The sequence below is a fragment of the Odontesthes bonariensis genome, chromosome 18, assembly GCF_027942865.1.
Source record: "Odontesthes bonariensis isolate fOdoBon6 chromosome 18, fOdoBon6.hap1, whole genome shotgun sequence".
NCBI lineage: Eukaryota > Metazoa > Chordata > Actinopteri > Atheriniformes > Atherinopsidae > Odontesthes > Odontesthes bonariensis.
The window spans coordinates 17712463-17728609 of record NC_134523.1 but is presented as its reverse complement, the minus strand read 5'-3'; the positions used below and the strand labels follow the sequence as shown (position 1 = coordinate 17728609).

The window sequence follows — 16147 nt, the reverse complement described above, 5'->3', positions numbered from 1 at the left end:
CGGGCTCCGGGCAAAGAGAATACATAAAAGGCAACAATGAGCTCATCCTGGATGATAACTCCACACCTTCTACCCCGTACCCGATGGATGCGGAGAGGTGAATGAGAGCAAAGGCTTCCGCTCACTCTCGTCTGGGTAGCATATCTCCAAATCCGCGCCAGAGGCGGAAACAGATCCAGCGCCCTATAACGGTGCCTGAGAGAGGGGGGTGCATTTCATTCTCAGCCAAATTCAGCATTTGTTTAGTGGGCCCCATCAAATAGGATGCAACCTTTGCTGAGAGTGTCGTAATTACGTTATGGCAGCTTTAGATGTAAAAACTATGGGGAGGAAGCGTGTGTGTGTGTGTGTGTGTGTGTGTGTGTGTGTGTGTGTGTGTATGTGTGTGTGTGTGTGTGTGTGTAAGATGAAGAGAGGGTGATGGAGGGGAAAGAGACAGATGACTCTCTCAGCCCAAGAGTCCTGATTGAACTGCAGCCCAGAAATGTAAAAGGAGGAATCGTCACTCTGATTTCCCTCTGCAAATGAGTGATTCTGATGCAAACAGCAAGACTAATGTCACAAGCTGTACACCAGACACCTCGAAGAGACACAGTCCCTCTGCCAGTCCTGGAACGCACTCTGTCATGTCAAGGAAAGATGCCTCTGTGTGGAGATTACAGTACTATCCACCTCTGATCAAGATTACTTTTTCAGAGAGATGAGTAAAAGCACAGTTACAGGCTGGGCCTTAAGCAACATTCGGAATCATCTCAGGTTAATGAGCTCATTTACTCTCATTCAAAACTGAAATGTACCTACAAACATCCCTGCTGTAGCATAGCGGCCTAACAGAACATAGTGCTGTGCAGAACTAGACATCCCTGAACATTACCTCTGAGGAAAATGCTCAATGCAAAAACATCGTCCATCCCATCAGAGCAGAGGGAGAGAATACAGACTCAAGGACGGTTTTATTTTGTTTCATTTCTGTCAGATGAGCATTAAAAGCGCTCACGGCCTCATATTCACTGTACTTTAATACTTAATTCAATTTATATTGTGGGATTAGCGTGTTCAGACGTCCACGCGGGACACACAGGTACATCCTCGATCACAGCTTCTCCGGCAGGACTTTTAAGAAATAAAAAACAAAACAAAAAAATTTGTGAGACTTCTGGGTCATAGGCAGGAGGACGGAGAAAAGAGGAGGCACAAATGAGACAAATCGGATGAGCCTCAAGGCTGCAGCTCACCCAACGTTAGCAGAAATCCAACACAGTCGGGCCAGTGCAGCGTTCCCGTATATTCATTTGTGGCAACACACTTCAATTCAACTTTACTCACAAACTGCTTTTCCCATTTTTCAAGCTGAAAGAGATGCACGTCTGACCTCACTGTGTACAAACGTCTTTACTGAGCTGAGCTCCGGGTTTTCTCCCCGCAGTCTCCTGCATGTCTCCAATTGAAAATACTTTATAAACAATTATAGACACGCTAAAACATCAATTGCGCACCCATCACTTTGAAAGGGCACATTATAGACCGAACAGAGCACTCCGTCAATACTCAAACTGCCACAAAGGTTCTTAAAGAGGAAAGTTTCTACAATGTTTGCTCTGAATAAAAATCAGCGTTAAATCACAACCATTTTACTCGGCCATTGTCCATATTCTAAAATACTGCAAAAACAATCATTAACACTCTTAGGTGTTTAAAAGCAAACATTCCTATAAAGGCTCACATTGGATTTGTGTCATTTTAAAATATAAATGGCCTTAAAAATCACATCACAGCAGATGCTGGCTTTACAGAAAATACTGTAAAGTTCACAGGCACTCTGAGTGCGAGGGGTGTCAAAAAGTTGCTTTTAGCACAACCGTCACCAGTGGAGGGCCCCAGCAGTGAGCTGGCAGTGGAGAGATTTAAGAGGGCCAACAAGTTATGCTTTCTCTGGAATTTCATATCACAAGAGTTGCAAAAAACCCACTCAAGAGAAGGTAAAAGGAGGCACAAAATAAAGGAAACTGGCACACAATAAACAGACTGATATGAAAAAGCGTTTCCGTGTCAGTTTGCCACTGAGAGTGTGTTCCAAGGTCAAGATAAGCAGTGACAATATATGAAGCTGTAAGGACTGAGTACAGCTCCAGCAATTACCACAAAGTGGTATGTTTAATTCTGGATTACTTATCTCTCCTAAGTGAAATTACATCAAGTGCCTAATGATGTTCTTCATATACTGTATTCTAAAGAAGCTTCGGGGGCATTTTAATGGAGAGGTGCCATCAGAGCCGGATTTATTTTAGTGTCGGAAATATGGCCCTTGATCTTGCCAACTACAGTGCGTCTGCTTAAAAACGCTTTGAAGGGCACAGGTTGAGATGAAAAACTCAAGAGTGAAGATGACACAGTCACAGGGCTGCATTAGCTTCACAGCCTTTCATTTTAGTGCCAAATGCAAAACGAGTAGGGGAGGAAAAGCAGGAAGGTAGCAGTTGTCCCAATTTATTTTTTCTAAACGCAGCGAAAGGATGAAAGTAAAGCAGGAAGACCTACAACTGAAATATTCATCGAGTTGGGAATGTACAGTAAGTACCATCTTTAAACTAAATTTGGCTAAGAATGAAGAGCAATCTAAATATTTAACTACAGCTCTATCATCAATAGACAAAGAGGAACTTTCTGTTGTTTTTTTTTAAGACACCCATTATCTATTTTGTGCAACAGCAGCCCTGGAACCAACCACAGGTTTCCAACGGGAACCGGACAAACTGAAACAGGAAATGGAAAGGAAGCAAAATCTGATGAAAAATTTGACCTTAAACACAATGAAGCAACCTTGTTCAAATGGAGCGATGATTCATCTATTGAAAGTGAAGCTTTGCAATCTAAATATTGTTGATTCGTCGGCTATTACAACGTCAGCCAATTGCGTTCCGGTTGCGAACCAATCCTGGTTTTCCTGTGCTCACACGAAAGCAATTAAAACCGACAAGAGGGAGAAGAACACTTCCTCAGAAGAGACTCTTTCCTAAGTTTCTGTCCACATCAGCTGTTGGTGTACGACACCTCGCTCCACTTTTCCATCCCAGAAAACACTGCCATGAAATAAAAGCCACAGAGTCTCCCAGAGTGATGCTACTGCTCCAATTAAGCAAAAACAAATTTAGTGAAAGGTGAACAATAAAGCCGAGCAGAGAACTTTAAACATCCTGCTCAAGCGGGTCGGTCCATACTGGGTTAAGAAAAGTAGTACAGCAGCGATGGAGAGTGCCTGTCGTGAGTTTAGAAAGAAAAGCTCTTCTTCTCCTGGCGTGCGCCATTATCAAGGGCACATTAAGTCGTAGGAGCTGGCTCAGGGGAACATAATTCTGTTTATTAAGTTCAAAATTCTGCGAAGAGGACTTCGCTACATCGGCAGGAGGCATCAAAAAGAGCAGGCCGGGTTGCATCTCTGCAGGCTGGAAAAGCTGCAAAACGAGACAAAGTTGAACAAGAAAACATTTCAAACCGACACTGTGTGCAATCTGTGAGAATTTAAGCCAATACCGGGGAAAAATTACAAAGCTAGTGCAGCACTGGAATACTGCGATTCCCCTTAGACACACAGAATACAGAAAATGTAAAGCAACAATGCAGAACAGACCAGAACAAAGGCAAGAAACCACATGGGGCTTTAAAAACAAGGTTTGCGATAACTGGAAAACAACGTTCTCATAGCAACTGGTCAGGTGCGCAGGCACGGCAACATTTGAAAAAAAAAAAAAAAAATCCTGTCAATTGTATTCATGCTTCAAACAATGTTAAAAGTTATCCGATCATTCTTAATCTTCCTTTTATTCGCTATTTAAATCAGAGATGTCTTAAGGTGGATACAAACCGTTTATCTAATGCCCTGCAAGGGCACTGAAGCCTGCAGCGGGTTGCCTGAAGCCAAAAGTGAGTCATGCTATGCTCAAAGCACTCACAAGACTTTTTATAGCAGCAGCAGGTTAGCTGAATGCCAACAATGCCCACAGTTTCCATGAGGGAAACCTGCTCTCATCAAGCACTCAAATTACACTAAGCCTCCTCTACGATGGGCTTTTCTAGTAGCACCCAACAGGCAGTAGAAGGCAGTTTTTTTAAAGAATGACTGACCTGAAAGTTTTCAAGGATGAAAAATGCAATCTTATTAAAAGGTGCTGTGCAGCATGGACCAAAGTTTATTGCAGTAGTTTTTCTCCTGAGAAGCAACACAATACACATTCTTCTTTTTTCCACAAGTATTTGGTATTCAATACCACTATAATAACTATACTACTTCCAGTATTTGCAGCCCTTAATACCCATTTGCTTCGCTCCTACTCCCTGTGCTCTCATGTGCTGTACTTTAATACAGGCCGGGTTCCCAAAGACAACATTTTCCTTTTCATGTTTTTCTGTTCCTGTGATCAGAAGGAGTCTGAAACCGGGCTTTCTTTTAGCCATTTGTTACCGATTTAAGTGCGACAGCATCTGACACATGAGATCCAGTTGGAGACTGAAGACTGTCCGATCCTGTGGGACAGCGAGAGAAAACATGGGTTTGTAGTTTTAAAAATCTGGATTTTATAAGAGCAGAGCGACAACCTGGACACGCCTTAATCGACTGTCTTCGATGATCATTTCTGACACGCATGTACACAGCGCCCTGGCCCATGTGGGGGGGGGGGGGGGGGGGGAGTCGCTATAATTTGTTCAAAAAGCCTCTCGATTAGTCATGTGCAAAATTGGCATCGATGAGGCAAACTTGTGCACAACTCTAAAGCTACTTCGGTGTCCCACGCAGCATCCTTTTCAAACACGAGTCTTATGCACCACAACGGCCGACAGAAACGGCTCGCATAGGTCTCACACTGGCTTTTTTTTTTAGGTCTATAATGTAGAAATGAAATGCACGAAGACTATAACGCAATTTGAGGGGCTTTTAACTTTAATTACTTGTTACAGGTGTTTAATTTTAATATCAGTGTCTCTGCCTTTTCCATTAAGAACAAACTGCCGTGCAGAGCTCCAGAACTGTCCAGAACAATCCGTTTGAGTCAGTAAAGAAGAAGAATGCAGCGAGAGAATACCTTTTCATATTAAAAGCAGAGCTCTTGGATGTTGGAAGGGAGAGCTTAGACAGTTTAAATATGGTTTGCTCGGAGATAACTGAAACAAAATAAGTGTTAACATACTTTATCTCATCCCGAACGAGGGCTTTTATTGCTTAATTCTTCAGAGTCGTTAGAAGCTTTAAAACTTCTCGCAAGAGCAAAGTGAGGCTGAGCCCTGAGGCAGACCTACATTTCTCTGTATTCGAGTGAAAGTCAAACTTAGATTAACCTTCAGCTTTTCTGTGTGGTCTTAACATTATCCCGATTTCAGCTTTCTCTGACACCAAACCTGCACCAGAGCTGGAGTAGATAACTCGGGCTACCTGCCAGCTACTCGATTTGAGAACCCTGATATGACAAGCACATGACAGGCTCGTTTTCAGCAGCCACTCATAGGCTGACAACCTATTCTGGCCGTCACCCCGTCTCGACTGCCCTCCATTCATCCATTTGTCATTTCTTATCCTCTACCCCGAGCCCTCTTTCCCCCACTCATCCCTTCAGCTACTCCTCCACCCAGCTGAACCCTGCAACAACAGAAAATAAACAGTGGGCCGTTTTTGTCCTCGCCGTCAGCTGTTCTCGCGACCTGAAACAAAGCCACGGCTTCGGATCACGGTGATCTGTAATGTCACACCAGGTGAGCTTGCCAGCGGCTACGTTGGGACCACAAAGTCATCCTCTCTCTCCACGGGTCACTAACAATGAGCACGAACATAATAGCTGAACGAGGGACACATCTGCACCAGGAAAACAAGAGATGGGATCCAGCAAAAAATGGCAATGCCCACTGGTGAACACACAATGAGCAGAGCGTTATTATACAATGGGCCAATTATTTTCAGACAAAAACATCGAGCACATAAATGGGTTTATTTCGAGTCTTAAAACAGGTGACTGTCACACAGAACTATATGAACATAACCAGAAGCAGCGGCCATGTTTTCAGGTTTGTCTGTCAGTGTAAACGTAAACTAACAGCAATGAAAGGTGACCTCTCTGGGCCGGAAGCATTGTTTACTGTCAATTCACAGGAAATACCGCAGGCCTTCATGACATTATTCCAATAAACATCATGAGCTCTGAGAATGATTGGCAGCCTGCGTATTTTTACTTCAACAAACTAGAATATTATTTCAGCCCTGGGTATGTTGCATTTCAACCGAGGTCCAAGGGTCAGGGAAGATCAGGCAAATTAAGTGCGCTGAAGTGCGTCTCTCCATTCTGATAGTGCTCGTCAGAGTGCTGGCATTGCTTCGCTGAACCTACAACAAAAGAACTGCTTCAGCTGTATTAACTCAAATAATGTTAACACATTTCTGTGGGACTTTGGCTCTTTTTCATTTGTGTCCAAGAGCGTAACCGCTGTGAAACGACCAGAGATTAACATTTTATTGCTCTGTCTCCGCAGCTCTATTCACGTAAATCTCTTGAAGTTTTCGACAAGGTTTCAGGTGTTCTTATTTATACCTAATGGCATTTTAGAGAAGTTTTATTTCTCCAATTCAACTTCTTCCTGGTCTCAATCTAAACTCTGTCTCCTTATTCATTCTGAAGCTCCCAAAATGAATGTCTAAGTTTGAATTTTGTGTCAACAAACTGTAGTGCAGCTTAAATTTCATGAGCAATCGTGCATAATACGCCAGAGATGACTGGGAATACACAACCAGGGTGCTTTTGGGGGATACTTTTCTCCCTGAAAAAGGACCTTGTTGGAGTTTAGTATATTTCCAAAATGATACGATTCAGACTGTACCGAAAACATTTTGAAAACTAAATCACTGATTCCCACCCATGTGATACAAAAATAGGTTTGAGGCTTACAGAAATCTTGCCTCGAAATAAAGAGAAGGAATAAAAAGAATCAAAATGAAACAGAACACATGGCGTGTAAGAGGTGCCAAACTTACTGGTAGCCAGTCATCCAAACAGAGATCCAGCCAATGGGTATGACAACACACACAATTAAAGAAAATCTTAGTGTTAAGCAAACAATAGCTACTAATAACAACCAAAACTGCCAGCTCACTCTATAGAGAAGCCAAACAACTACCCAAGTCACCCAAGTGTGGTCGGGACTGTCGCCTCTGCTCTCAGGTTGCTTTTAATAAGCCAGCACCACTCACTGCTAATGCAAAACCAGGAATTCCAAGGGAGGTTTTTTTTTCTCTTTTTTTAAATGTTACAGGGATCAAGTTGAGCGGGGAGAAATTACTTGAGAATAAGCTGAGCAGAGCCATTTCAACTATTCAGTAATTCTTCAGAGATGCTTTAAGCAGCTGATCTTATTAAATGGGCTCTGCCTGTAAGGAGTCTATCAGCTACAGAAGACATTCAATTTAACCTGAGGCAGAGGCTGACAAAATAATAAATCAACCCTTTTCCCTTTTGCATGAAACCATAAAGCAAAGACATTAAACATCAACACACACACACACACACACACACACACAAACTAACCAATGAAGCAGTTTTTGGAACAATGAGCTCTCTTTTGGCCTCGCCACCAAAACCTCCCTCGGTTTGAATACCTGGCAGGCATTTCATTTCTTTTCTCCCTCTCTGCCGCCTCCTACCATCCTTCCACTGTTTCTCTCACTGCTCCTTTCTTTCTTCTCGTCTCTGTATGGAGGCGCACTCGCCCACAGAGCTGCATTCTGACTTCTGTCAGTTAAAGGACATGGATGGATAAGCATAGATGCGTCCTCTACCCTACCCCACTTCTTCTCCGAAGGTACCCGGGACCGCTTCACAAACCACATCGAGGAGAAGAAGAAGAAGAAGAAAGCAGTTGGACTGAGCCAATATTCAAGGACAAAAGTGACCTACAAAAACCACAAAGCCCAGCCCACTTCCACTGGTTTCCCTTGAGATGCGCACCGGTTTAAGGCTGATTCTGTATGTGCCTACATCACCTTTAGCTGTTGATCTCAAACTCTAGTCTTTTACAGGGATTCTTATCAACTGATAACACAAAGTCTGACTTAGCAGCCCTTATAAACACATCAACAATGAACATCAGTCACGCTACATGTCTCAGGGATATCTCAAAGCATGAAAACTTCCTGCTGACCAGCTGCACACATCTACCGATCCACAGAACAATCGCTGTGGCAGGCCAAGAATGAGAGAGTGCTCGATGAGCGGACACGTCACTCCTTCTGTCGCCCCCCCCCCACCGAGCGGATGAGTTCTACAGGCTGGACGGTCACAGCACAGCAATCCCATCAAAACGCCTGTGACAACACAGAACGAACATCTTGACAAAAGCCACGTCAACCAGGCGTTTATCTCCTACTCTGCCTGACGACACACTGACATCAACCGTTTCCTGTACCATTTTCTCTAGATGAGAACACAGCGGATACATTTAGTTCTGCGATTTAGGTTTGTTTCTGAGCCAACTTAAAGATTTGCTCCAGTGGGGATGCAGCATTAGACACAAAGACGTGCTCTGTAAAGTAATACCAAAAGAATTTGAGCAAAACGGCATATATGAGTTGATGATTTAATACTACACAACCAGTTTCAACCCAACCAAACATCTGAGAAGCATCCCAGTCATTGATCCGATTTAACAATCGTCCTTATTGGTGGATGGAAGATGGCTCCACGTATGTCCCCAGAGCGAAGGAACTGAAACTGGCCAATCTGTCTCGCAGCAAAGGCACAGGTGGGCCGTTGAGCTAGTGTGAGCTTCGCTCCTCTCATCTCAAAATGTCCAGGCGAAACACATCTGTGACAATTTATCATCCTATCAGGACAGGCCATCTCCCACTGCCTTTATCTGTCTTCAAGGAATCAGTGAGCCGTGAGGCCTCCGTGCAAGGCTGAGTGATAATAGGACCGCAAAATGATATCAAAAATAAATATATGTCCATCGCGGTGATAAGCATTAGACATTTTCAGTTGATCCATCGATAGAGCAAACAGGAGACACCTCATTGCAAACAGGCACGGCAACAGCCAGCGTGTCTGGTTTTGTCCATCGTGTGACAACGCACGCTCGTTCATTGCCGCCAAACGCTGGTTTGAGCTACCAGCAGGGAAGAAGAGTGAACGGACACCAGAGACTCATGAGCAGGGATGATGCTGAGGATGATAGAGAAGCTGTGTTTTCCTCCCAAACTGTCAAATGAGTCTTGATCTTGTAATTTTTTTTTCATAATCCAAAAATAGTAACGGCTTATTTTACAGAGGAGCTGTGTGGAGCGCAGCTATGCGGCTGCTCTGTTACAGTCTTTGGCAAAGCGCCGACATTCGCTCCTGTGAAATCAGCCACTACGTGCACAGATGAAAGCCCGATTACGTGCAGAAGTTAGGCTTCTTTGGGCTAACACTGTAGCCACCTGAGCAGTTCTGTTGCAACATGCGAGCCTTTTCAGATCATTAAAAACAGCATCGTCAGGCCGCGGGGCAAAGAGAAGAAAGAGCCGTCACTTTAGCGGGCGCGGTACATAATCAGAGGCCGATCGGCGGCTAAACCCGAGAAAACCTGCTTCCCAAATTCAGCATGAATGAATCCTGCACTGCCTCTCACCTTTACTTTGCATGTTGTCTCAAACAGTTGCCTGGTGAAGCTGAATGAACAACATTCGTCACATTATCCATAACATCGAATAGAGGCATCTCATTCACATCTCACCAACCATCCTGATAATGTTGGAATTGTTCCCCCATGTTTAACAATACATCCCTTCCCTCCAACAGAATCTCACACCCACCTGCGAGAACACCCCACAAATGACAAAAACAAGACATACGTGCACACCATATTTCATCTGACCACACACTGATCCTGGCTCCGCAGCAAAATACAAATGGGACCGCAAACCTTGGCTACTGTAAAGCGAGTAGGGCTGTGGAATCACAAACATAAATCTAAGTTTGGAAGCCTTTCGTTGTCCTAGCTGGTGGCTTCCCTGGGCCACTTCACCCCAGTGGCCTGGATCAGAACTATAGCTCTCAATTTCCCACATGCAGCACACCTCACATTCACAAACCGTCTCTACTATGCCAGACACTCATCCCCAGGGAGAACAGATCTTCACGAGGGGCTCGACATAAGATCTCTGGACTGAGGAGAAAGAAGCAAGTTTTACAAAGGAGGGGAGGGTAAGAAATGGAGCGTGTTACTTTTCTGAGCTGTGATATGACATGAGGTCTAGTGTGCAAGCCAAAACCCAAAGAATCCAGCTAATAATTATTTCTGAGTAGTGCCCACCACAATGGCTTCTACTGTACTTAACTGGATACCACATCCAGGATGAATATTATAAAAACCTGTTAGCCTTCCAGAGGTTTAAGCAGGGATCACTGCTCCAGCCAAGTGTCTGGTAGGAAGATCAATCACGGCCTGTTCTCCGTTTTCCCACACAACAGTGCTGAGATAGCCTAATGTGCTTGAAGATAAAAGGCATGATATTCTGTGCGTGAAAAACACGGAAGAGGGAAAAACTGAGTGTGTGAAGCGGCGACCCACACCACTTTTGAATAAAAGCTGAGGTGCTACATCTCTTGCGGGGAGATTTCCTTTTCAAAGCACTTAGCAACTCTCAGTAGCAAACATTATTTCATTGAAGCAGCAACAGCACATCATCCTTCATAAGGTATTAACTGATATCAAAGAGGAGGAAAGTGTGTAGAATTGCATCTGTGAAGGTGATAAATCCCACTTCTCTCATTTTTGGAACAAACACTCAGAAGGAGGGGAATCTTTACTTTGTTTCTTACATGAATGTTACTGCCTCCAAAAAAATGAAGGACAACAAATAGGTGGAGAGATTTCACATTAGTTTGCAGCAGGCGAGTTTTCGAGCCACCGATCTCGATCGTGAAAATAAGCGCGGGTAAAGAGGAGGTTTTTTTTTTTTAGGTTTTCTTCGAATAAAAATTCACACAATAAAACACCCAAATTTTGTCAACATAAAGAGAAGCATTTCAAAGAGAGAACAGGCGAGCATGAGCTGAAATGAGGAGCCAAAATGATACAATGTCTTTTAAACCTTGTTTGGCAGTTTTCCAATAGCTTTTTGGCTTAAAGGTCTCCTCTCAACACCGCTGCACGGCGAGTGCGTGTGCAGATGGCAAATACTACAGGAGCAGATGGTGCCAGAAGCACAGTCACACTCGTCTTTACCTTAACCTTAACGTGACCTTTTCAAATGCGTCCACATTTCTAACATGGCAGGCACATGTGTAACAAGTCCAGCATTACAACTATCTGACAAACTTTGGCCATCCTCACCAACACCAGTGACCGGAACCGTAGTCAGTAATGGCGTTACGATGACTTCATGTGTCATGCTCTAGTGTTTGGTAATCTCATTGTGCGTTCAGTACTTCCAGTTCGCTCATCTTACGAGGAGCTTACATATGATTCTCATGCCATGTGCCAGAAATATATTTCAGATTTCACCAGGCTACACGCTGTGCATCCCAGCATAAACCTCCCAGACAGCAGCTCCGCACGGCGAAGCGAACTCTCCTTAAATTGGCGCTTTACTAACGGTGTTGGTCAAAGCAACACAACTACGGACCTGATAAATAGTCCTCCACGAAGTCTAGCTAACAGTCTGCTTCTCTGACGATAGCCGTCAAAAAAATAAAATAAATAAACATCAATTTCAGTTTGCCTCGACATAACAAACTGGAGATTATTTACATCTAAATGAGCGTTAACTTTATGGAGGACAGCATAAATTACTAATGTGACAGGGTTGTTGGGATACTGTATCATTATCACATCATTAGAACTGAATTAAACTGAAGAAACCTACTGCTCCGCTAAAAGCTCTTTTATAATCTAGTCCAAGATTGCTCATTCTGAAAGTATTTTGCCTTTCCAGCTCTACATCATCATTATCATATCAACCATCCAATATTTGGACAATCTTTTGTCCAAATGCTTGACTTTTGACACCTTGCAGGTGCTGCTGTGACTTGAATGCTGGCCCGTGGTCCCGCCACTGTGTCATTAGCAACATTTGTGCCAGCGGGGTTGAAGAGTTTTACTGTGATGTGAGCTACATTTACATCGTCCGTCTGTTCAGCTCATTGTAAATAAGACTATATTCAGATGATGATGTTAATATAAGTTGTAGAGAGGATACTTCATCGATATTCCCCTTCAAATCTGACAGACCACAGTCTGATTAATGACCATTACTCCACAGAAGACTGGATTTATCCCAATAACTCAATCTAAAATAGGACACCACTTCCTCATCAAACACTGTTTACACTTCCTTCAGAGAAGAACATCCATGTAGCGACTCTGTCCGGGGGCGTATTCGAGAAAACCCCAGGCTGCACCAGCGTGTTGCTCCATGGACGATGTCACAGAGCTACCGGAGGCAGTACCGATGCGGCATATATTTCCACATTCTCTACTGGCCTTGTCCAGAGTAGCATTTAGCTTTAGCTCACACGACATGCTCATAAGTACTTCATAAAGCCTCACTTAGCAGAAACCCTCCACGAAAGCCGTTTTCACATCCACGCTGGATTCCTGAAATGTTCTGGAGCCGTTACAGAGCGATGTCAGCGAATGAAAATGTCTGCATAATTCGCTACAGACAGGACGTGTCGGGAGTTTCCACGCAATCCCCCCCACTCAAGTAAAATATCTGCAACATCGGCGCATCTCCAGCAGGAAGCTTCTCATAGTGAAAGAGGTGTGTGAAAACCAGAGGCAGAAAACAAGTCCAGACCGAAGTGTTACTTTCGAGAGAAAATCTCCAGTGTTAGGTTTAAAAATAGCTGTATGTCGAGAAGCGTGAAAAATCCGCGTGCAGAAACAGTAACAACTCAGGACATTAGTCACATCCGTCAATGAGGAAAACCAAAAACAGGAAGCTCCAAACGAGAAAACTAGAATCAGCACAGCCCGATAACAGGCGAAACACATCAGGCGCTTGTGCCGTTTGCGTACCGCAGAACACGTCTGACATTTCGGTGCCTGTAAATCCAATCATGATCCTACAAATTGCCTGCTTGTTTAATGTAATGGTTTGCTGCGAGTAATTTGAAGCTCTCTGCAGAGAGCAGCAGCACCCAAGTATTCACACAACAACAGCACTAATCAAGTGTGTCTGAGAATGATGGCCCCTTAGAATCAGCAAACGGAATGCATTAAATTTTAAAATGCACATTTTCTCTCTTCACTGTATGAAGGCTGGGGGTGGGTTGAGCATAATGGAATATAGGCATTAAAACCCAGAGCCTGGCGTGTTGTTAATGGATACAAAACTCCAGCATTTTGGTCGACACCTGCGTTGAAGAATTCTCCAGTCTTAACTGCTGTCAAATTGTTAGACAGTGATATTCAGCATGTTGAGGAGTATAACATGCGGGGGCAAGAGATGATACCAACATGCTGTTTACCCCTTAAAAATTAGTCAATATTCAGCTAAATTTCTGTTTTGCTGCATACATTTTCCAATTAAAAAGCCCTGAATTTACTGTTCTGCCCACTTCTGTCTACAACAGGCAGTTCCATTGAAGCATGGCTCTGTTCTGTGGGTTAAAAAGACAGATTTTGAGAACAACAACTGTAGGCTACTGGTAGCTGCAAGGGCTTTTACACCTTTGAGCATCAAAGACCGCTTTTGCTCCCTTTTCTGTGACACGTTGCCAAAGAGCTTCACATTTCTAGCTCTCCAAGTGTGGAAACTGGTGCCACTTTCCAGCGGAAATGGAGACGGCCTCAACAGCTGTTGTGAAGTTCAGAAAAATGCCCTCAACCGAACCCAGCTTTCTTATAAGAAGGGACATGTGGTGCATGTGAGCAACATCATCTGGATCCTGCAGCACCCCTCACAGCCCTAAGCCATGACCCCTGGCTATAAAATGCAATTAAGTTATGAACATAATTGAAGAGGTAAGTGTCACCCTGAACAAGATGGAGCACCTGTCCTTGAAAATTAATAAATGAATGCATCAGTCATGCTTCCTGGCTGAACGCCACGGAGAAAAGGGAGCACTGGGGGAATGACGGTGCAAGCAGGCTGCTCCTGGAGAGCCCATGTGACTTTTTACAAAGCGGAATAATCCTGCATTGTAATGACGGACTCGCCAGACCGGATCATTTGGCTTCCATGTTAACAGACGACCAGCACAGAGTGCAACTTTTCAAGAAACTCCGGGTCGTCCAGCTGGCGTTTATTTGCTCGTCGTGAACGAGTCTGCAGCAAATCATGTTAAGCCCACAGAGAAAAAGCATTTATACCTGCAAAGATCAATCATATTGACCACCCACCCTCATATAATCCCCAGATAAAAACATTTTTAATTTCCCCACTCAGCCGGTCACGTGCCTGCCTTCAATCTCAGACCAAGTCGTGCATGCAGCTGAAGACTCCCCACGCGGCTGACAGCAAATATTAACCTGGATTTCTTCGGAGAAATGCCAAAACAGCAGGAGACGAGCTGCAGTCCAACCGACCTAGTTAGCTTGTTAGCTGCGTGTCACTCGGACCTTTATATTAAATGTCAAGGTCTCATCAACAGACACGCACATTCAATATTTGTGCCAAGGACATCCAAGAAAAATCCTTTCATTGGTCTTTAGGGGCAGACAACTGGTCATCTTCAGTATGATGCGCTTGTTAACACTAACATCTAAATAAAGTTGAGCTAAACTTAATATCGTTGTTAATGTGCCAACTTTTACAGAGTAAACTACACAAATAAATAATTGGACGTGGTCATTTATTAAAGAGAAGAAAAGGGGAGAAAAAAAACACCACCAAGAGGCGATTTTAAACCTCTTTCATAGCCATTGCGAGCAACTGTTACTCGCGAATTGACCCGTTTTGACAATCGTTAGCTAACTCACCATGGATCAAACTCGTGGATGATGCTCTCGAACCGGATCACCGCGAAAAGTCTGGAGCTGAATCCAGCGAGACAGGCCAGAAAAAGAATGCTAAACGACAGCAAAGACTGCCACCCGGCTGGCTGTGTAAGCCCGCCAGACAGGCCTCCTTTGCCACCTCCTCCACCCACGGCGCTGGGTCGGCTGTTCCCGTGCACCGACCCCCCGGAATTGGTGGACGCTTTGTGCTTGCCGTCGCTGGATGCGTGGTGCTCCGCCATTTCTGCTTGCGGTGTCGGTTGGATTTGCTAGAGCGTCCCTCCTGCCACGCTCCCGTGTCTCCCTCCACTCCGTTCAGCCGTAAACTCCTCTGGTTTGTGCCCGCTTAGGTTTCTTATCTCAGGAGTCTCCGGACTGTGTCTTGAACGTATTTTAACTCAGTACCGCAGCCGTTACATCCCTGGCCGTATACTTGGGTGCCACATAGCAAGGCTGCAACAGTCAATCCGCTTCACGATTGAACGCCGGTGGAAAGGGGCGGGAGCGATGCAATGGGCGGGGCTTTAGAAAACTCTTGTGGCCTCTCACAGATCGACAGGTACGAGAAGGCGGGGTATTACCTATTTAGACCAATCAGAGAACAGACCGGCTTAGATTGACGAAAAAATCCACCAATGGAAGCACCCTAAAATACGGTCGTTACGGATTATTTTATGTTACACGAAATGTAATTATTCTGCTACTAAGTATAGATAAAAATCCATATCCAGTTAAATTTAGGTCTGTACGGCTGATTTAATCGTGTGAATACAGAATATAAAAAAGTAAATAAAGTGTTTACAGCGCAGTCTAGCATGATACAGTTTCCTCTCTGTTGCAAGCTATAACCAGGTGTGTGAAGATAAATGTCCTCTTTGGGTGCAATATTCTGTTGCCCTTGGATGTTCTGGAGTGAGTGGTGAAGTGGTAATAAAGAGCGATGTGTCTCATCATTACTTTGTCCTCCAGCAAAGACAAGAACCCCCCATTCATCAAGTCTTGGAGCCCTACATTGAAGTAAAACCCTTTTCTAAAGTTTTTTTTTTCCATCAGTGTTGTACATTTATTCTGTACTTTTACTCTTTGATCCCACCTCTGGATAGAAGCACTGTAGATTTATCTGGGGTGTGAACCAGTCCCCAAGGAAAAAGAACAGCAGTCCAACATTTCACTTCGGTGTTATATCAAT

General features: G+C 44.1%; 1 protein-coding gene across 1 annotated transcript in view; it reads right to left on the bottom strand.

Moving 5' to 3' along the window:
- Nucleotides 1-15441, bottom strand: part of LOC142368160 (dolichyl-diphosphooligosaccharide--protein glycosyltransferase subunit STT3B) — an 83208-nt gene extending 67767 nt beyond the window's left edge. Inside the window, exon 1 of the mRNA XM_075450254.1 lies at nucleotides 14941-15441. Coding sequence (XP_075306369.1) covers nucleotides 14941-15200 — 260 coding nt within the window. The 5' untranslated portion in view covers nucleotides 15201-15441. The remainder of the gene's footprint in view (nucleotides 1-14940) is intronic.
- Nucleotides 15442-16147: the final 706 nt, after the last annotated feature.